The following is a 22,279-nucleotide window of genomic DNA, read 5'->3' as shown; positions in this document are numbered from 1 at the left end:
GTGTGTTTGTTTCTATGCATTTAGTTTCGTTTCCTCTGTACTTTGCCTTCAGAAGTCAGTTTGTGTTTCCTCTGCCTTGCCCTTACAGGAACACAGTCCTCAATATCTGTGGAAACAAGCCAGCTCAGGAGCTGAGGCGGAGTGTGTTCAACTTTGACAAGATTCAGCAGTCGGAAGACTGTCCCTGTGAGGATCCTGTGACACAGATACTGGGGGAGACAACAGGTGCGTCCTTCAGTTGACAGGAAACTGCCCTGCAAAGTCTGTGTCTCTGCTTAGTTCATGTCTGGATCAGTTCAATGCGGGGACCACCACAGTGGCACTGAAACTATTACATTCTTCTCATGCAGGGTAAGAACTCTTTCTGCTGTTATAAATGTGCAGAGGTTTCCTGTTCCTAAAAGGTGAACCATGCAGGAGTAAAGCTTGTTAATAAGATAAAGAATGAGCGTCAATAAAGCCTTTTTTTAAGAAATTTCTAGAAAACTCACTAAATAGCTCACAATTTCACCTTTCATTGAAAACAACAGCTCTTTTTAACAACTATTTTCTTTTGCAGCAAATTGTAGTTTTGGCTAGGCACCCTAGAATTAACATTGGCACTATGGGTTCTATGATGATTTTTGTATGTATAACAAATTTGAATTCCAGAAATAATCATTATTTTCTTTTTTTGTTTAATGATTATGAAGGGTATATTGTCAGATAGGTGGCTCCAGAATAAAATAAAGAACCAGCAAGTTTAAGAAAAAAAAATATATATATATATATTAAATATTCATGCATTTCAAATGCTTTCTTTGCTTGCTCTCTTTCCTAGTACCTCCAGCACCGCCTGTACCTCTGACACCCCCAGCACCTACAGTCCTTTCAGCTCCTTCAGTTTCTTCAGTTACAAACGAGTCTGCGCAGGAAGCAAAGACTGGAGGAAAGAGTTCTCCATCAAGCAGCATGAACAAGAGGGAGAAGAAAATGACCAGTTCTCTTCAGCCTTCTGGGGAGAAGGTGTCAGGAAAGGAGGGGAGCCCCGTGGACAAACTATCCAGACTCCAGCACGAGGTGTTCACGCTCACTGAGGAGCTCAAGTCACAAAAGGTATATGTTTGGTTTGGGTGTCTGAAGTATATTTAAGCACATAACAACTGATAACTGAGTTATTAAATAATATGTCTTGTGAGGCACTTGTACAATGAATGATTGAACCTTATAAATGTTTCCCATAGTAAAATCATAAAGCATAGTGGTACAGCATAGGTCAGCATTGTAAAGACCAGCTAGGTATGGTAAAGCATATTAATAAACATGGAAAGCCAGGGTACACTGTGGGAAAATAACAGTCTAATCACGGGGAAAGCATGGGAAAACTGTAAAAAATACTGTGCAAAAACACAGTGGTAAACCTTTATAAAGTTGTATGATAGTATTTAAATATGATGTTGTATCTATAATAAGCATGGTATGAACGAACATAAGACAGAAACAGTGGATTTAGTCAAGCAGTTACACAAAGTAATACAAACTCAAATCCAAGACCAGCAATAATTTTGCCTAAACTGATTAAAGTACTGATCTACTGTATTGACTGTGTGATGTCTTAACTCTTTTTCTATGCAAGTCAGAAACCTGCACGCTCACCACAAATTGGTTGCTTTACTGTGCATTTTCTTTCCTCTTTGGCTAAGGTGTCACTGGGTGTGAAGGCAAACGCATTTAGCAGAATAACTCATGCATTACCTAACAGGAGAGCTTTTTAAAAGTGTGATAACTGTATTGCTGATAATCCAAATTGTTATAAACATGGTGGTATGATGTTCTATAGTAGCTGTGTATGTAAAATAGGGTTGAAGGGCACTTCTGAAACAGTGAAGAGAGTCTGTTGTTGCTTCATTGTCTGTAAGTGAAACTCTTGTGCTGTACTACTGTTCTTATGAATCCATAAAGGTTACAATGTAGAATTTTTTTATTATTTTGTCATCAACACATACAGTACAAGTGTATTAAAATACCAAATCTCTGGGGCCCCCCGAGGGGCTCAGCTGGTAAGGCATGAGTGCATGGTGTGCAGGGTGAGTCAGGAAGTCAAGGGTAATTTTGTGCCCTGTGCAGGGACTGTTTCTGCAGGGCTAGATCTAAACAGTCACAATAGAGCTCCTGAATGCAATTCTGGGTTTTCGCTCATGACTCCTATCTTATGATGATAAAAAGACAGCTTACATTTTTGCTTGTGGTCACAAAACTTCCTTTTACATTTTTATGAGCTTCAATAAGCATATTTTATTGCTTCCCAAACATAAACTTTAATCTTGCATCGCCGCCTTCTTGTTTCCTGTTAGTAACCCATACGACTTTTAACGTGGTGCTCAAATGCACCTGATCTGCAACATGCAAGAGTTTGTAGCTAATTGTATATTTGATCTAAAATAGACCAACAGACACAATCTTTCTTTGTGCACAGAATTTATTGTGCATGTGCATTTTGACTTATTTTATCATTAGTTTTTGTGTCTTGATTAAAGACACGGTTATCCTGGACCTTATGAAACCACTTTACAAGACACCGTTGCTCATTATTATTGTAATACTGGGACAGTATTTCCAGTGTTTGGTACTTTTATTGCATTATCATTGTTTTCTTCTTTCAGAGTACAAAGAACAGAGCTGCAAAAACAAGGTCTTTTTTGAGCCTGTTAAAAACACAAGTTAAGCTGATCTCCTGAATGGTTTGAAAAATGACCCGCCAGCAGGCAGTGTGCAGAATTTTCAGTCATTTTGCTGGTTGTTTCTAAAAACACTTCACTGAATTCAGCTTTTATAATTGGTTAAAAAAAGGACATTGTTATTGAAATAGTAGGTTGTGTGGTCCAGTGGTTAAAGAAAAGGGCTTGTAATCAGGAGGTCCCCGGCTCAGATTCCAGTTCAGCCACTGAGTCACTGTGTGACCCTGAGCAAGTCACTTAACCTCCTTGTGGTCCGTCTTTCAGGTGGGACGTTGTTGTAAGTGACTCTGCAGCTGATGTATAGTTCACACACGCTAGTCTCTGTAAGTTGCCTTGGATAAAGGTGTCTGCAAAATAAACAAAATAGTAATAATAATAATGTCTGATAATTGGTTTTAAGGCCACTGACGTATAATATAGGGCAGAGCTTCAGAGCCTTTTCTCATATGCACTACTAATAAATACTGCAACAGGCTGTTTTTTAGGGAAAATTGCATTGTACAGTAGACTATTGCATTGTACAGTAGACTATTTGAATTTACCTGTAGCCATAACTGTAATTAAATGCATTATGTTAACAGCTGTTCTTATATGATAAGTAAAACAGTATTTTTTTATTCAAAGGGATATTACAGATTTTTCAGGAAATGCAAGAATCAAAAACCTAAAACAAATACTATACCAGGCATTTTTAGTATGGCACAGTTTATTATCAGTACTCCAAACAAATCACTAATCTGAACAGGTCTGATCCCACCTGGTTCAGATTACAAAGAAAGTACAGGTGCATTATTCAGGGACCACCTATAGTATATTTATTTACGGGACCTCCAACACAGCTCATGAAGCTTCACCTTTAAGAGTAAATGACCATAGTGTTTTTGTTTTGAAATCAGGAGCTGGTGCGACTCCTTCACAAGGCCCTGGAGGCAGCACAGCAGGAGAAGAGGACCAGCAAACAGTTCCTGTCAGCAGCAGGGGAGCAGGAGCGGCTGGAACTGGTGCGGCACAAAGAGAGGTGTATCGCGGACCTGGACGGCCGCCTGGAGGCCCTGCTCAAAGACAAGGAGGAGCTGGAGCAGCGGCTGGCCATGCAGGACTGCCAAGTGAATGAGCTGCAGCAGCACGTGCAGCTCATGATGGAGAAGAACAACGCCAAGCAGGAAGTCATCCTCAAGCTCTCCGAGCAGCGTACCGTAGCCAACTCCATGGGCACAGAGACCTTCTGCAGGCTGCAGGAGAAGATTGAGCACCTCAAGGTTATTTTAAAAGTTACTTTTACATTACAGCCATGGGAAGTATGTCAACTCTTGTTTCAAGAAACACGGATAAAACCACACTCTTTTTTTTGGTTTTGTTTGACCACCATGTAATCCTGCATGATGTGAAAAAGCAGTAAAGTAACTGATCCATGTTTTCACTGCTGGGGTGTCACATACGGTAATCTGCACCTTCTCTGCATCCAATAAGCATTACAAACATGACATCTTAACTAGATTTTATTAGCATTGGAGCAGACACACAATTACTGTTTGCCACTCCAGTCTAAGAATGATTCATTTGTAGTAGAACCGGTCCAGGGGTCCAGCGAATATATACTAATATTGTATCTCAGAGGAAGTCGTTTTAGTATATTGTAGTTTCTTTATTAACGTCGGGGCATTATAAATGTCAGGTACATCAGTGTGCCTAAAACACCAAAGTACGACACAGCATGTATTCCATACAAAAAAATCTGTGAAAATGACTGCACAAGCACTGAAGTACAGTATTTCTCAGTTTACAAAACAGCATTCCAAACAGTTCTTAACGTGCTTTCTCAGTGTATGCCAAAGTAATCTGACAGGTTTTTTTACATTGTGTGTGTGTGTGTGTGTTAACCTGAGACATAAACAACAACAAGGATGCACGCTTTTTAACAGTACAGTAATTTTATGAATCCTTTACTTTTCTATTTACTATGGTTAAACTGGGCAGTTATGTGAAGTGACAGCGTGTACAAATTCTGACCTGCTAAGAGCTGAATTTACTGTTTTAGACCCATAATAAAATGTGCATTGGTCAGTTTCCATCAGTACCATTCAGTTGGTAGCAGCATATGCAAGTCACACATGGCACAGGTCCATTGGGTAATGATGGTGTCATATCTTGCAGGATCAGATACGACAGGTTCGACTGTACTTTGTATCACGTTACTGTGATTTTGTACTCTATAGGTCAGGCTTGCACAGTGTTGATGTGATGTTACAATGAACAGCAAAAATTATTATAATAACATAAACATACTGTATATATATAAAAAAAAAGATCCCTGTGTAACCCCAGGCTACTAGGCATGAGGGGGTACACTGCTCTCTGATAAGTTAGGAGACCAGTTATCTGCTTATTAGCAAAACTTAAATATAAAGTCAAATAATAATTCCAGACACGTGATCAGTTGGCCAACTATTTTTTTCTTCTATTTCTTTGTTATTAGAACAAAACAAGTATATTGTTTTTGTACAGTGTATTAATTGACATTAGTTAGCCACACTTTTTTTTTACGTATCCCAGCGATTTTCAAACAGTACAAATGAGTACAATTATGAAAGCAAAGAAAAGCAGTGATCAGTCAGGACTAGGTCAAACCTGTGCTCTTAATAAGTAGAGCTCACAGTAGAAATGTTTTAAGTACAACCACAGATTGTGTTCTGATTTCATTCGTTTACTGTGTTTAAAAAACATATATGTTCAAAAAATATATTATCCTTACCTACAAGTCTTTAATGCAGTATCGTCACTGTGTAAGGCTAATATATAAGTGACTTTATTTAATACTAAACATCTTATTTTCAGCTTTTATAGCCTAGGTCCCAGATTAATAGTAATAGTAATGAGTTTCGTTTATTTCTTTTTTCTTATAGCTTTAACCACAAAACCACAATGAGATCTGTGATTTCGCCTAGAGACATCTCTGTCTGCACTAAGAAGCCAAAGTAAATTAAAGAACAACTAGCATGCTGGTACATTATGATAAAGCAAACTGCTTAGTGACACATGGATTGCAAGTGGTTCTAATGTAGTGACGCAAGCTGGTGACCTACTGGGCACTATTCTTACACAGTCTAACGCAAAAAAACAAAACAAAATAAAAGAAAACAACAACTTTAGATTCACTTTGTATCATTTTCACATCCTGGTAACTTTTTAAAAGTTTAAAGCATTCCTTTGGCCTCCTGTTTAACCACAGTATTTCTGCAGTTTTACCCATGCTTTTCCCATGGTTATACAATGCATTTATAATAATTTACCTGGGTTTTACCATGTTTATTAATATACTTTTATTATTATTTATTTCTTAGCAGACACCCTTATCTAGGGCGACTTACAATTGTTACAAGATATCACATTATTTTTACATACAATTACCCATTTATACAGTTGGGTTTTTACTGGAGCAATCGAGGTAAAGTACCTTGCTCAAGGGTACAGCAGCAGTGTCCCCCAGCTGGGATTGAACCCATGACCCTCGGGTCAAGAGTCCAGAGCCCTAACCACTCCTCCACATACCTTCTTACCTTGTTATTGTAGTCTAGTATCTGCATAAATAAAGACATAGGCAGTCAGTATTTTTGGTCAATTATTTGCTTTTTTTGCAGAGATACTTCCTCTGTTATGTTTCTCTTTAGTAATTTGTGGTTTTTCTTTTTTCATTTTATACTGTACTTCCCTTATTTTTATAATTCTTTGTACTCCTGCTAGGTTTCACTCCTTGTTTCTTCTTCTTAGTTGACTGTCATAGTAGTTCTGACTGGCTGGCTGTTAGCCTGGTCAGCAACCTCGGGTGTGTTCATGCATTACTAATTAAAACCACAGAGAAGTTAGCAACTGAGCCAGCTCCAGTCTCCCAGAATGAACAGATCAGACTGACTGGGATGTTTCCCTTTCATCTCCAAATCTAGGTCTTCTCTAGATGCAGAAAGCAAATTGGAAAGATATGTAGTGAATTCTAAATACAGTACAGTGCTATGAATGTAGGGCACTGTTCACAAAAACACAAATGCCTGGTTTGCAAATTAAATTAATGTTTAATCTTGTTGACCCCAATGTGTTCTTTGGGGTGGGTCAAGTTGTAGCTGTTTCTGTATCAGTGCTTGATCTGTCCTAGTGCCTGCGTCATGGCTCCATATAGTGATATCCCCTGAGTGCACTGTGCAATGAAACAGCTACTGGCTGGTATGATTGCAGCAAATTAGATGTTTTATCTATCTGGTCTGATTGGCAATGGTTTTAAATTATTTTAGATATATTTAGGATCAGACCATTTTTGTGACATGAAAAACTATTGTACTACAGTAGAGTTGTTTCAGGATTTCTGGGAGCACTTGAATTAATAGGTATCACATTTGATACCAGGGTGACTCTGGTTTAAAGAAGAACCAAATAGCAAAAATTGTAAAAATAAATAAATAAATATAATTTCAGTTGCAGGCTATGCTAAAACTGCTAAAATTGCCAAAAACATAAACGCTTTGATTTCCGAATCGTAATCGGAAAAAAAACATGTATTGTACACAACAGTTTAACTTTCAAAGAAATGACCCTTCACAGCCACAGTGTCCATAAGCACTCGGGTGACACACATATTGCACTGTAGAAAATAGCAGTCTTGTAATTAATATAAGCAGCACAAGGGAACAAGTGAACACTGCAGCGAAGAGGATTTTTAAATAAAATTAATTTAAGGAGCAGAAGCAAGATTATAATTGGAATGGCTCCATCAGAACTGTAAAATTAGTTATTTGGAAATGTACTAGGTTCATTTTTACATTTTAATAAACAAGTTCAACCCAGTTAAAAAGTAACAGGGTGTAGAAACCCTCTGCCTTTGGACTGCCCTGTCTTGGAAATGAGTGGGAGGTTGTGGGAGGGTTACTGCTTTCACCAGCTGCTGTGTTTTGTTTTAATCCTAACCCTAAACCTCTCTTTTGTGTTGCAGTGTGCCTACCTGGAGGCCAAAAACTGCCAGATTGAGAGCAAGTACCTGGTCGTGCTGCGCAGGCTGCAGGAGAGCAAAGGGCTGGACAGCAGTCAGCAGGAGATGGTGAAAAGGCTCATTGAGGACTCACTGCAGGGAGACAAGAAGGATGGCTTTAAACTCAACCCTGTCAGGTAAGACAGTACTGACATTTCCATACCGGGATTTCACAGCGAAAACTTTTTTCCCCCCGGTTACTTTCTTGTTTTTTTGTTACTAAGTATATTCAAATATTTAAAATGCAATTCTATTGCTAAACTGATGATGTGATTGCAAGCTACACCAGTTCCATTTTCATACAATACCCTCATAAACCGAACTGAAATACCAAAACAAGCAAAGGATCAAAATGTTAATGTTGGTTTGTTGCAATTGTGATCTAATAGGTGCGCAAATGAAAAGCCAAAAAAGAGCTGGAACTTACAGTAGTTTCTGGGCTTTGCTGTCTATGATTTTCTATGTCATGTGCCCTGCTCTTTTAATGTGATAATTGAATAATTGTGAAAAATATATATTTTGTTTATGTCACTTCTTTAAAACAAAACAAAAGAAACTCTTTTTGTTTTGTTGCATGGTCTGTTTAGAACAGAAGTGCAAATTATATGCATTTCCTATTTTTCATGATTATTTTCTCAGTTTGTTTTTGTCAATATTATAGAAATTCCTTTCGTAGAGTTTACTGTAGTCTTAACAACTGCACAGGAACTCAGATTGAAAAGTATTGATTGTAAATTGAACAGAAAATGTTTGTTCTGCTGTTCGAGCGATTGATGCAAGCAGCTGAAATGAGCTTGCTGTTAACTGTATAGTAATCCACATCACAATACCACTGCACACCTTAGCAGGCAAAAAGAAAGGTCAAAGATTGGATTGACATTGAACTGCTCCCTAACCAACCACATAAAGAGCAATGTGCGTCAATAAACACTGCAATTCCAGGACCATATATAAGGGTTGATGTTAGGCAGTGAAGGTGTATATATGCCCAAAAAGAAGTTCAAGGCAGTATCACGGGTAAAGTGTCTTATTTTGCAGATTGTGCACAGAACTATTTTATAAATTATGTGTACAGATTATTATTATTTTTTTATACAGCAAATAGATTGATAAATGCACTGACATCTTCAAAATCAACGTCAAAGTTATTCAAGCACTTTACAATAGCTTGTGAAACGGTGTTGTCATTAACAGCCTGAGGGTAAAGTGTATCTGCAAGGACAGCTTTCAGTTCTATGTCAGATGCATGTTCACCATTTAGGCCCTGCAAAACAAATACAATGTGAAACATATATTGCTATTGGGCATCAGTCGACGTGTCGGTGACCATTGACAAGCAACCAGACTGTTTTACTAATTCCATAATCTCCTGCTTGTGATAGTCGGCAACTTTAGGTAAGTATTCACGTCTCAGCTGGGCTGATGAAGGAATCACTCCACCATTTGCTACACTCAGTATGAAGAAATTACATAACTTTTGGTTGTCCAGTTTTTCAAGAGGGATATTTGCGCAAACAAACATCCCTGTCAGGTCAAAATTTAATGTGTTTCGTGCTTCACGGTTTTCAGTGGACTTTTGGAACATGGAAGTTCACGTTTTTGGTTTCTTGGATTTCCGCCTTTCTCTTTCAGTGAATACTTGAATCTAAATGCCTGTCAAGAGATGATTTGCAGTAACATTGCAGGACATACAGAATAGCTTACCTCCATCGTATGAAATACAAATAATAATTATAAGAATATTGAAAAAAATCACGGTATTGGGCTAAGTTCGCAATTTCTGCGCAGTTCGTGAAATCTCGATTTACACAGGGCCTTATACATAACCCTAGGCAGGTTAGTTTCAGGCACATATACCATTTACACATAACCCTTTCCTGGTTCTTGTACTGGCTTCCAAACACATTTACCTCCTAACCGTCAAACTTCAGCCCACTCCCTTCTCTCCCTTTGTCTCTCTCCGCCAACTGTTCCAACTCAACTAACTAACTCCATGCTCTCCTGCAGCGATGGGGAGGAATACGCTGGCAGAGGGGACTGATTAGAAATATAACAGTACAACTTAACATAGAGGTTCATTACACATAACTAAATCACAAAAATCTGGAGCCATGCACCTACTGTACAATGTTGTATGATAATTTAGGGAATATGTGAATACTGCATGTTACCAGCATCCTTGTTTAACTTTGTGTTCCTTCCCAGTGAGTATGACGACTATGGATTCAAGACCATTCCTGATTATGAAGTAGAGGACGTGAAGCTCCTGGCCAAAATCCAGGCCCTGGAGATCCGTTCCAAGAACCTGCGCAACAATGAGATGGTGGACAAGCCTTTGCGGACAAGGTGGGCTAACTACCTGGCCAGCCGTCCCTTGGACCAGCTGGCTCCCTCCCCAGAGCTGAAGGGCCTGATCCGGTGTGGGATCCCTGTGGAGTACCGGGAGCAGGTGTGGCGCTGGATCGTGAGGACACGGACGCAGGTCTCTAGGAAGTGGAATCCCAATCGCTACCAGGAGCTGAGGAAGCACTGCGAGGTGTCGGAGCACCTGGCCTCGCGGCAGATCAGGCTGGACCTGCACCGCACCCTCACCAGCAATAAGCACTTCTCCTCGCCCACCTCCGACGCAGTCCAAAAGCTGCAGCGCATTCTGCTAGCCTTCTCCTGGCAAAACCCCACCATCGGCTACTGCCAGGGCCTCAACCGATACTGTACCTTTTGTATTGAAAGTTCTTAATGCCATTCGCTCATTAAGTAGTAAAAGGTGTTGCCAAAAAAGACAAAACACTTTCTTGTACTTCTTGGACGTGGACTAGCATAACTTATCCTTTTCTAAAACAGAGAATAATGCCTATTACCGGTAAGCAGTGCCACAGGTAATGGCAGCATTACTGGTGTTTAACATTTTAGAGCACTTCGTTGGAGGTAGCTATGCCAGGACACTATACTAGAGCAATGTGTTGTTGTATTATAAATAGCAATAAGAATACACATGCAAACAGTGTTTATTTATTGATTTGAGAAATTATGACACCTAGTGGTTGTTAACTGTGTTGTGTATTCTTAGCTACTCATCCCTCCCCTGTACAATATATCTTTTTCTGGAATCACAAATATACTGGCCCAGATATGTTCTTTAATATTCTACACAACTGTAAAGACAACTGTGGTGGAAAGCACGAGTGGCCATATTCAGGCAGATTAAAAATAATTCCGGCGCCTCCTCAAGACTCACCTCTTCAGACAGCACCTGTAGAAACTCCTCTTTTCCATCTGGACACTTATCACTCTTCCTTAAATGCACTTTACTTGCTCTTATCTGCTCCCTATTTTACTGCATTTAACCCTGTACTTTAGAGTACTGTAATCTGTCGAGTGTCATTTAATCTGTAGTATTTTGTATTTAATTATATCCTGATGTAACTATCACTGACACTGTTATCTGTTCCGTTATTGAATCGTAATCGTATCAATACTTATACTGATTCTTGAAATGTATTTTTGTCAACGACTGTAAGTCACCCTGGATAAGGGTGTCTGCTAAGAAATAAAATAATAATAAATACAAATAAGTGTATAATTTACATAATTTCTTGCTAGTTTCATACATCAAATTCCTCTGAATTTATTTCAAAATAGGGCCTAAAATGTGTAAAAATGTGGCTTGGCACACCTATGTGTCCCCCTTTTCTTCTGAATATTAGCAGCACACTTCCAGTGGAGTCATGTGGTGTGTGTGTTTCCTCTTGCAGGTTGGCAGCTATTGCACTTTTAGTTCTGAAGGGTGAAGAGGATGCCTTCTGGTGTCTGGTGGCTGTTGTTGAAATCATAATGCCACAAGACTACTACAGCAAAACCCTCACTGCCTCTCAGGTACAGTATGTACAACAACTGATTTCAAATCAGCGAACCCTCTTCTTCCCTCCAGGGACACAAGGACGCAACAAGCCCTTGCCACCTCTCGATCTTAGGCAACTTTCTCTGCCTCATTTTCTTTTCCCTTGTGGTATCCATTGTAGAGCTACCTTCTGGATATGGGTTTGTTCCATCCTGAGTACGTGGCCTATACACCTCAGTCTTCTTCTTTTTGTATCTGTGATGATTTGGTCTTCTCGTGGAGGTCTTTATTTGAGATTTTGTTTGACCAGTTTTTGCCTATTTTCCAAAGGCACCTGTTATGGAAATTGGCTAATTTGTCCATGTCTCTCCGTTATTACTAAGAAAATGTTAAAATATTTGTGATACTGCTCGTCAGCCTATAGCTGAGTTTTAATGCTATCCCCTCTGCTTCACCAGTAAGTACTGTGGATGTGCTAATTCAGGCAGTCATAGTCCCTATTTGTTCTAACAGCTGAGCAACTCCTGCTGCTCTAAGCAGAGCTCTTTGTTCCTTGCAGGCTGATCAGAGGGTGTTCCGTGACTTTCTTGCTGAGAAGATGCCTCGCCTGATGGCCCACTTCAAGGAGCACAGCATCAATCATTCCCTCATCACCTTCAACTGGTTCCTGGTGGTCTTCGTGGAAAGTCTGGTCAGCGACATCCTGCTCAGAGCGTGGGATGCTTTCCTCTATGAGGGCACAAAGGTACAGCGCCGGCTGTGTTTAATACCCACCCCACCACCACCAACACCACCCACACCACCCACACTTACCCAACTGTGTTGAAACGTGCTTAATACATTTTTCAGCACAAATTGTTGAGAAAAATTGTCTTAACTTGCAAACATGTGTACAGTATGTCACACTTACATTGTAACAGCTTATCCAATTATTTTAAATTATAGTAATGACATTTTAGAGTTATAGAGAGTAAAAATGAAAAACATGGAAATAAGTAAAATATAATTAATTATAAAAGGGCTCAGTCCAGTGACGACTTGATGAGTGAAAGTATCCTTCTTTTTTAACCTGAACAGTATTTCCTTCTTTCTGTTTCCAGGTGATATTTCGCTATGCACTGGCCCTCTTTAAGTACAATGAAGAGGACATTCTAAAAATTCACGACAATCTGGAAATCTACCAATACCTCCGTTTTTTCACCAAAACGATCTCTGATGGCAGGTGAGGCAGAATGAGGATGATGATAATGTACAGCAGACGCATCAGACCAGTTGCTGTCAATCACAGACTGTATAAACAGTTCACACTCATCTCACTCACTCCAGTGGCCATGCTTTTAACCACTAGTAAAGTTAGCGATTTCAGTAAACTGTCTTGTACCATTTTGATGATGGTAAATGTGAACAGTGATTTTGCAGTTTACTGAGCTTTACCATGCATCCACTATGAAACCGTAAGTCCTTCTTTACCATTCACTTCCTACAGGTAATGGAGCCCCCACATAATGTCCTCTTTGCAGCGTAGAAAACAGATGTACTGTATGTATAGCTGTTTAATGAACAGTTTGCAAGCAGATTATTAAAGTGTTGAACAATTTAACTGGTAGGTCAATTGGCTGGTTTCACAGGCCCTGATTAGCACTAATCCTGGACTACCTATTGTTATCTTAGGTAAGGTAGTCCAAAATTAGTGCTAATTGTAGTTTGTGAAACCAGCCGTTTAAGATCCTATTAAAAACAGAATTTTCTTGCCATTAGGTCTTAGTAGTAAAAATAAGTTATCCTAAGGATGAATAATTCCAAGGTTCTGTTGCCTTTTATTTACTGAAAACATTTCCTTTCTGTTATACTGTAGCACGGAACTGGATCAATCAGTCTGCTTTCTCTTGATTTTCAGTGAAATAACTGGGATTATATGATAATAATTTGGCAGAGCTTTCTCACAATGACTGTAAAGCAGCAAAAATATGTTTCCATTTAGTTCTCAAAGCCTTTTCATTGGAATTATTGATTCAATCACCATGTTTCTCCTCTGCCCAGCCACTAAACCTGAAATACAAACACATTCATTTAGATGCAGCCATTCATGCTTCAGTATTAGACAAGAATCCAGGCAGTGCTGGCTGTGCAGAGACAGGGGGCCATTGACTGATTTGGACCACCTGAAGATTGATACACTGTAGAAGTTAATGGGTTCAATCTCTAAACAATTATGTTATAAAATTAGCAAGCAACAACTTTGTATGTCAGACTTACATTTTTTGTTCCTGTTAGAACTGTGCATTGTTTCTCAAGTGTGTGTTTGTCTTTTTGTCTTTTTATGACTTTACTTTTGGCAGGCCCATACGTTATTGTTTATTTATTTATTTGTGTATTTTTTGAAAGGGGGAAAAATGCAGAGTTCCCAGGTCCTTTAACTTTGCAGTTGTTTCATCAGTGGCATTTTGTTTTCTCTTTATCTTCTGTCTTTAGGAAACTAATGACCATAGTGTTTAATGATATGAACCCCTTCCCTATGAAGCTGCTGAAGAACAGACGAGAGTTTCACATGGAGAGGCTGACAGCCGAGCTGCTGGAGCTGGAGAGGATACAGAAGGAGTTTGTGAAAGAACAACAAGTGGAGTGCAAAGACAAGGACCTGGACACTGCTGTCAACGAAGATGAAGAAGTAATACAGACTGCAGTTAGCTTGCATCACACGTCCTGACGTTATTGAAAAATTACACATCACTGATACTATTTAAACTAATTTGTTTGCCTTATTATTCCCTGCTGTGGAATATAGTGGGGCTTACATATTGTGTATGTCACACATACATCTAACTGTTATCCTTTGTCTGTTGTTGAGTATATAGGTATGTCAGACTTACATTTTTACATGTACAGTTCGGCTCTTATTTTGTAATGGCGCACGTAATGTACCGACATACTTGTTTTAGAGTCAACAAATTAAGTTTACCAAACCTGTCAAAATGCAGAATATTAATGGAAATAGGTGTGTTGGTAATACACACACACTACATCTCAGCAGTGTGGAGTAGTGGTTAGGGCTCCGGACTCTTGACCGGAGGGTCATGGGTTCAATCCCCGGTGGGGACACTGCTGCTGTACCCTTGAGCAAGGTACTTTACCTAGATTGCTCCAGTAAAAATCCAACTGTATAAATGGGTAATTGTATGTAAAAATAATGTGATATCTTGTAAGTCGCCCTGGATAAGGGCGTCTGCTAAGAAAGAAATTATTATTATTATTATCTCTGAATGCTTGACTTCAAATCCAGTTTAAGTCACACATGAAAGGAGTATGGTGGTCCTAAGCCCTCGGCTTCCACATCACAAAACCAACACACAGTGCAGCACAATTGGCACAAAGGATAAACCTGTTTCTTATCTCATAAAACAGCCTTTTACTATAATTATCATCTGTCAGTCTCTGAATTTCTTCAATCAGCAGTTCCATTCCACTCAGATCAGTTCAGTAAATTAATTATTTTGTAGTTTCCCAAGAAAACAAAAACTCATTGGAGATCTTGAAAATTAATGTCTTGAAATGTGATTAATTTAGGCCAGGCTAATCTGAACAAGTACAGAGATTCCAGTTACTTTTCAGACCGGCAACCAGGTTCCAGATTTTCTAAACGAGACTATCTCTGAAATAAACTTATTTTTTATGCATTGGTTGTTTGTTTATATTCCTGTAAATTGCATAGTTCAGTTATTGCTAAGTTAAGTGGAAGACGTTGCTTTGTTTAATTATGTTAAATTGTATGGCAATCCTTCATGATTTGCATGAGTTCACTTAGGTTTAGAGGTACAGTTTTAATTCATGTACCTCTGATAAACCTAAACTAAGTGACGAAAGCAAAAACACAAACGTTTTTTACTTGAGCTTGAAAAGGAAAAAATAGGATGAATACAGTGCTATATATACTGTGTGTGTGTATATGTGTGTGTGTATATATATATATATATATATATATATATATATATATATATATATATATAATATTATTATTTATTTCTTAGCAGACGCCCTTATCCATATATATATAATTGATCGCTACATATAGATTTTTCAACGCTGGTAAAATGTTTAATTCAGTAATGATTTTAAAAATGTTTATTTTTTAAGGGATGCAAGACATGTAACAACTTTGTGTCTAAAGTTTTTAAATGCCAACTGTTAAATAAATAGATTTATGGATATTATTATTATTATTTATTTCTTAGCAGACGCCCTAATCCACGGCAACTTACAATTGTTGCAAGATATCACATTATTTTTACATACAATTACCCATTTATACAGTTGGGTTTTTACTGGAGCAATCTAGGTAAAGTACCTTGCTCAAGGGTACAACAGCAGTGTCCCCGACCGGGGATTGAACCCATGACCCTCCGGTCAAGAGTCCAGAGCCCTAACCACTACTCCACACTGCTGCCCTTATTAATGTGTTGATAGTAGGGATAGCTTTTGTGACTGGAGCATGGCTGCATTGTCTATTGCGCTGAATTTTAACCAATTTTAACAAATTGTTCCCATTATTCTTATTTTTTATTTTAGCTTTTCTCTTCAAATATTTTTTAGAAAACAAAAAAGCACAAACATCTTATTCATGAGTAGACTTAATTTGATACAGAGGAACACCCCTTTTTTATACACGCAATTTTCCACAGGTGATTAATCACCTTTTAAGAGATGGCTCAGTTGACAAACAACTCTTGAGAAGGGAAACTTTTGTGATATTTTTTTTTAATTCTGTTCCACCACATGGCCTTAATGAAGACTTTAAATATGGGTATTTTTTGTAGAATGTATGTTTGTATGTATACAGTATATACCTCTGTTCATTATTCAAGTTGCAGAGTAAAAAGAAAAAAGTAACTTAGTAAAAGAATATTTAGTGGTATGAAAAGTTTTGTGTTGACGTACAGATTGAGTGTTTAAAATAATATAAAAAGTATGGTCTTCTGCCTTCTGTTGTCATTTCTGTACCTAATTACTTATTAATTTCAGTTGTTTTTGATTGTTCTGATTGTCAATTGAAGGTTTGTGATGTAAAGGTGATTAATCGCCTGTGGAGAATTGAGTGTAAAAAAAAGGGGGTGTTCCTCTGTATCAAATTAAGTTTACTCATGATTAAGACTCTGTCGAAACACGTTGAGATTTTGTTTGTGCTTTTTTGTTTACTAAAAAATGTGAAGAGAAAAGCTAAAATAAAAAATAAGAATAATGGAAAAATGTGTTAAAATTAATTATTTTTGTGAAGAATGGGTTGTCTTTTTCACTCAAATCACTTTATAAAGGCCTGTTGGCAACCAATACAAGCTGCCTTTATTTTCTCAGGTGTTGCCAGGTTGATTACCTGGTCAAAGACTAAACACATACATGTAAAACATTTAGAACATATTTGTATTCTGTATTTGTATATTATGATATTTGATTGGATTTTTTATTTACGTATTATTGCACAATAGGGAGAATTAACGAGAACATTTCTAATATTTAGGCGTTCATTTTTGTATTGCTGTTTTATAATGTGATGGCAATCTGAACTATAGTCAAAGTCTCTCAAAGTGAATTATTATTTTAGGAAAGTATTACGGCACAAGCACTTATATATTACCAGTGTCACTCTCCTCACAAGGTTAAACTGTGAAACCCAGAACATACTTTAACTGGCTGAGATGAGCCCTTTTCAAGGCATTTTCTCTGCTGTATAATATAACAGAACTTGTTTTTTGATGAAATGGTGTGCATTTTTTGTGCATCCTTTGTGTAAGGTATTTGAACTGAAAAACATCAAATACTGGTATTATCATTGTGTTTTAGATTTGTTAAACAAAATCTTATTCTACTGAAAATATTTCTCTTTTGTTTCTATAAAGGTTTATATAAATACAGTAATAACATTTGCTGACACTGCAGTGGAGAAACACTTCATTTATTAATTTGTCCCACAGCAAATTCAGAAAAGATTGTTCTACAACAGTGTCAATACCTCCCTTTAGTTTACTGATAATAAATGTTAATAAAAAACATTAACTAATATTAAACTGCTGAAACGTCTGTATTTCTTTTCCCCAATATATTTCTGTTTTACTCAATGACATTCCTGTTAATTATTCAACATCCAAGCTTTTATGTTGTGTATCCTGATGCAGTCAACATTTTAAAATCATAATTTTTTCATCTATGTTTGGAAAAGGAGACCATATAGAAAAAAGCTAGTCGAGGATCAAATGATGATATATGAACCTCTAATACAATCACTAATAATATATATTGTAACAAAAGGCTGTCACTGGGACTTTGTGCATGCGTCTGTGCTTGAAGTGCTTTGCAGAGCAAAGTTGCATGGTCTTCGACCGTGCTTCCCATGCGTAGGAACGCTTACCCTGCTGCAGACACTGTTCCCCTATATTGGATTATTGGTGCAACCTTGCAGGATCATTATATGTACCTTGCAGGAGCCAGGGGGAGTGGGGCTGATAGTGGCCACTGATTGGTCGTGGTTAACCTGCAATGTTGTACGGGTTGTGGGCTGTAAGAGGCAGCTTGCATGCTAGACAGGAGTGGAGAGTTGGAGAAGTAACCTGTCTTGCTAAGAAGTATGTAGCCTGTTCTTTAATGCAAAATAAAATTGATTGCTGCTTTTGAAGAACGCCTGTCTCACACTTCCATTCTTACCAAGTCATTACTATATATATATATATATATATATATATATATATATATATATATATACAGACGTGCTCAAATTTGTTGGTACCCCTCCACAAAAAACGAAGAATGCACAATTTTCTCTGAAATAACTTGAAACTGACAAAAGTAATTGGCATCCATCATTGTTTATTCCATATTTAATAGAAATCAGACTTTGCTTTTGATTTTTTTATTCAACATAATATTGTAATGAAAATGGCATGGACAAAAATGATGGGACCGCTAACCTAATATTTTGTTGCACAACCTTTAGAGGCAATCACTGCAATCAAACATTTTCTGTAGCTCTCAATGAGACTTCTGCACCTGTTAACAGGTAGTTTGGCCCACTCTTCTTGAGCAAACTGCATACAGAAAAATAATGTATACTGGCCATGGTCTTTGGTTTTGCCCAGAGCCGTAACTAAGCATTTAGCTACCGGGGCATGCATATATATATATATATATATATATATATATATATATATATATATATATATATATATATATATATATATATAAATTGCATGCACCTCCGTTTGAAGCAACCGGAGCTGGATGGAAAGACTCCCTATCGTAGCTATCGGTGCATGCAAGACTCCATATCATAGCTACAAGGGCATGCAATAATATATATATATATATATATATATATATATATATATATATATATATATATATATATATATATATTATTAGTCTTTTTTTTCTTTTTTTTTTTTGATGTCAGGAGTTAGGGTGGTAATTACTCGCGCATAGTTTTGAATGTTATTTCCGAATCTCTCCTTAACATGTCTGAAGGGGACACTGTATTACTTATACTGGCCATGGGCTTTAACGTCTTAAAACGTGTTAACAGTGAGCAGTTACCTTGGGATTACACACCAGGTTCAGACTCATTGATTGGACTAATGTATCAGCAGGCGACCGAAGACTCGCCGTTTCAACGGTGTCAGTAGTGCTCAACAGAAAAGAATGCATACAGAAAAATATTGTATACTGGCCATGGGTTTTGGTTTTGCCCAGAGCCGTAACTAAGCATTTAGCTACCGGGGCATGCAAATATATATATATATATATATATATATATATATATATATATATATATATATATATATATATATAAATTGCATGCACCTCCGGTTGAAGCAACCGGAGCTGGATGGAAAGACTCCATATCGTAGCTATCGGGGCATGCAATTATATATATATATATATATAAAACGTGTTAACAGTGAGCAGTTACGTTGGGATTACACACCAGGTTCAGACGCATTGATTGGACTAATGTATCAGCAGGCGACGTAAGACTCACCGTTTCAACGGTGTCAGTAGTGCTCAACAGAAAAGAATGCATACAGAAAAATATTGTATACTGGCCATGGGTTTTGGTTTTTCCCAGAGCCGTAACTAAGCATTTAGCTACCGGGGCATGCAAATATATATATATATATATATATATATATATATATATATATATATATATATATATATATATATAAATTGCATGCACCTCCGTTTGAAGCAACCGGAGCTGGATGGAAAGACTCCCTATCGTAGCTATCGGGGCATGCAAGACTCCATATCATAGCTACAAGGGCATGCAATAATATATATATATATATATATATATATATATATATATATATATATATATATATATATATATATATATTATTAGTCTTTTTTTTCTTTTTTCTTTTTTTTTTGATGTCAGGAGTTAGGGTGGTAGTTACTCGCGCATAGTTTTGAATGTTATTTCCGAATCTCTCCTTAACATGTCTGAAGGGGACACTGTATTTCTTATACTGGCCATGGGCTTTAACATCTTAAAACGTGTTAACAGTGAGCAGTTACCTTGGGATTACACACCAGGTTCAGACGCATTGATTGGACTAATGTATCAGCAGGCGACCGAAGACTTGCCGTTTCAACGGTGTCAGTAGTGCTCAACAGAAAAGAATGCATACAGAAAAATATTGTATACTGGCCATGGGTTTTGGTTTTGCCCAGAGCCGTAACTAAGCATTTAGCTACCGGGGCATGCAAATATATATATATATATATATATATATATATATATATATATATATATATATATATATATATATATATATATATATATATATATATATATATACATATATATATATAAATTGCATGCACCTCCGGTTGAAGCAACCGGAGCTGGATGGAAAGACTCCATATCGTAGCTATCGGGGCATGCAATTATATATATATATATATATAAAACGTGTTAACAGTGAGCAGTTACGTTGGGATTACACACCAGGTTCAGACGCATTGATTGGACTAATGTATCAGCAGGCGACGTAAGACTCACCGTTTCAACGGTGTCAGTAGTGCTCAACAGAAAAGAATGCATACAGAAAAATATTGTATACTGGCCATGGGTTTTGGTTTTGCCCAGAGCCGTAACTAAGCATTTAGCTACCGGGGCATGCAAATATATATATATATATATATATATATATATATATATATATATATATATATATATATATATATATATAAATTGCATGCACCTCCGTTTGAAGCAACCGGAGCTGGATGGAAAGACTCCCTATCGTAGCTATCGGGGCATGCAAGACTCCATATCATAGCTACAAGGGCATGCAATAATATATATATATATATATATATATATATATATATATATATATATATATATATATATATATATATATATATATATATATATATATATTATTAGTCTTTTTTTTCTTTTTTCTTTTTTTTTTGATGTCAGGAGTTAGGGTGGTAGTTACTCGCGCATAGTTTTGAATGTTATTTCCGAATCTCTCCTTAACATGTCTGAAGGGGACACTGTATTTCTTATACTGGCCATGGGCTTTAACATCTTAAAACGTGTTAACAGTGAGCAGTTACCTTGGGATTACACACCAGGTTCAGACGCATTGATTGGACTAATGTATCAGCAGGCGACCGAAGACTTGCCGTTTCAACGGTGTCAGTAGTGCTCAACAGAAAAGAATGCATACAGAAAAATATTGTATACTGGCCATGGGTTTTGGTTTTGCCCAGAGCCGTAACTAAGCATTTAGCTACCGGGGCATGCAAATATATATATATATATATATATATATATATATATATATATATATATATATATAAATTGCATGCACCTCCGGTTGAAGCAACCGGAGCTGGATGGAAAGACTCCATATCGTAGCTATCGGGGCATGCAATTATATATATATATATATATATATATATATATATATATATATATATATATATATATATATATATATATATATATATATATATATATATATATATAAAACGTGTTAACAGTGAGCAGTTACGTTGGGATTACACACCAGGTTCAGACGCATTGATTGGACTAATGTATCAGCAGGCGACGTAAGACTCACCGTTTCAACGGTGTCAGTAGTACTCAACAGAAAAGAATGCATACAGAAAAATATTGTATACTGGCCATGGGTTTTGGTTTTGCCCAGAGCCGTAACTAAGCATTTAGCTACCGGGGCATGCAAATATATATATATATATATATATATATATATATATATATATATATATATATATATATATATATATATATATATTGCATGCACCTCCGGTTCAAGCAACCGGAGCTGGATGGAAAGACTCCCTATCGTAGCTATCGGGGCATGCAAGACTCCATATCGTATCTACAAGGGCATGCAATTATATATATATATATATATATATATATATATATATATATATATATATATATATATATATATATATATATATATATATATATATATGTTAGTCTTTTTTTTCTTTTTTCTTTTTTTTGGGGATGTTAGGAGTTAGGGTGGTATTTACTCTCGCATAGTTTTGAATGTTATTTCCGAATCTCTCCTTTAACATGTCTGAAGGGGACACTGTATTACTTATACTGGCCATAGCCTTTAACGTCTTAAAACGTGTTAACAGTGAGCAGTTACCTTGGGATTACACACCAGG

General features: G+C 37.1%; 1 protein-coding gene across 1 annotated transcript; it reads left to right on the top strand.

The window, feature by feature from the left end:
• The first annotated feature begins 223 nt into the window (after positions 1-223).
• Positions 224-16,013, top strand: LOC131696747 (TBC1 domain family member 2A-like). Its single transcript, XM_059022364.1, has 9 exons — positions 224-351; positions 821-1,095; positions 3,614-3,976; positions 7,696-7,868; positions 9,937-10,434; positions 11,481-11,604; positions 12,129-12,314; positions 12,670-12,791; positions 14,042-16,013. Exons 1-9 carry the CDS (start codon positions 345-347, stop codon positions 14,274-14,276), a joined length of 1,983 nt encoding a protein of 660 aa, XP_058878347.1. The 5' UTR covers positions 224-344; the 3' UTR covers positions 14,277-16,013.
• The last annotated feature ends 6,266 nt before the right edge of the window (positions 16,014-22,279 follow it).

This window comes from Acipenser ruthenus, chromosome 4 (assembly GCF_902713425.1).
Source record: "Acipenser ruthenus chromosome 4, fAciRut3.2 maternal haplotype, whole genome shotgun sequence".
NCBI classification, from domain to species: Eukaryota; Metazoa; Chordata; class Actinopteri; order Acipenseriformes; family Acipenseridae; genus Acipenser; species Acipenser ruthenus.
The sequence above is the reverse complement of the archived record's forward strand: the minus strand, read 5'-3'. Positions and strand labels throughout refer to the sequence as shown.